Raw genomic sequence first — 1,159 nt, 5'->3', positions numbered from 1 at the left:
AGATCCAAGCCATGATAAAGTTAATTTTTAGTTCATTATCCCTTTAATTAATTAGGTGCCAAGTTAGTTTTGGATAGATCTAAACCAAGTGAAAATGAGCAAGAAATATGATCGCCCAATTAATATAAATCTAATAATTAAGAAGTTTAATTTCCTCATAAAGCTGTTCCCGGTCCATAGCCAGAAAATTATGTATAATTTTATACAAAGAAATAATTACATACATATAAATATGCAGCAAATGACATAAAGAGTTTTCTTTTCTTATATTTGGTGTATAGCTAGAAAAAGAATATTGACAAGTAGTTCTTCTTCTCCCTTTATTCTGAAATAATGAATTACAAAATGTGAAAAATAACCATCAATTAAAAATAAGGTGGAATAATTCACTAGGGTATGTGAAGAAAAACACATAGTAGTGGTATGTAATTAAAAATGTGAATGAAGCAAGGTAATTAATTAATTAACTACTGTGAATATATCCTTAATCTCTGAGACGATCTTGGAGGCGTTGATGAGGAAGAAGAAGTAGTTTTACGAGCATCGGCAATGAGAGCATCACGAGCAGTGACAATCATTGTGTGAGGAGCAAACAAAGCATCGAAAGTGGTGTAATCGATCCACTCCTTCATCATCTTCTCTTGTCCCCAGTCTTCTGGAATCTTAACCCTTCCCTTCACTTCTTCTCTGTGCCTCTTCAGCCTCTCCCTTCCTGTCTCCTCGCGTTCTTCTTCGTCCTCGTCTTCTTCATCATCCTCGTCATAATTGGGAGACCTAGATGCTCTTCTTGTGGTGCTAATTATCTTATCGTAATTGTTGGGAGGAGGAAGAACTATTTGTGAAGTAGTGGGGTTCCTTGTGGTGTTCCATGTAGGCATGTGGTGGGACAATTTCTTGTTTTCTTCCATTGAGTAGTGAGATCCAGCAAGGTGGTGATGATATATATGATGATGCGTGCTTCTTCGTTCTTGAGATGGAAATGGTGGTTAGTTAGTTAAGGTAAGGTTGGTTGTTTATGTATGTGTGGTGATTTGTGAATAAAAGATTTAGAAGCAATGTGATGAAATAACAAAGAAATAATATCGATCGAGTGGGGTGTTTAGGGTACACGTCACTTACATGCTTTTCTATGGCGTCTGAGCTTTCTACGTCTCGCTCA

At 36.4% G+C, this 1,159-nt stretch overlaps 1 protein-coding gene across 1 annotated transcript; it reads right to left on the bottom strand.

Moving 5' to 3' along the window:
• Positions 1–467: 467 nt before the first annotated feature.
• Positions 468–908, bottom strand: LOC127739738 (protein BIC2-like). The gene has a single exon (XM_052253318.1). The coding sequence runs from the start codon at positions 906–908 to the stop codon at positions 468–470; it is 441 nt and encodes a 146-aa protein (XP_052109278.1).
• Between the last annotated feature and the right edge of the window lie 251 nt (positions 909–1,159).

The sequence above is a fragment of the Arachis duranensis genome, chromosome 8 (assembly GCF_000817695.3).
Source record: "Arachis duranensis cultivar V14167 chromosome 8, aradu.V14167.gnm2.J7QH, whole genome shotgun sequence".
Classification (NCBI taxonomy): domain Eukaryota; kingdom Viridiplantae; phylum Streptophyta; class Magnoliopsida; order Fabales; family Fabaceae; genus Arachis; species Arachis duranensis.
The sequence above is the reverse complement of the archived record's forward strand: the minus strand, read 5'-3'. Positions and strand labels throughout refer to the sequence as shown.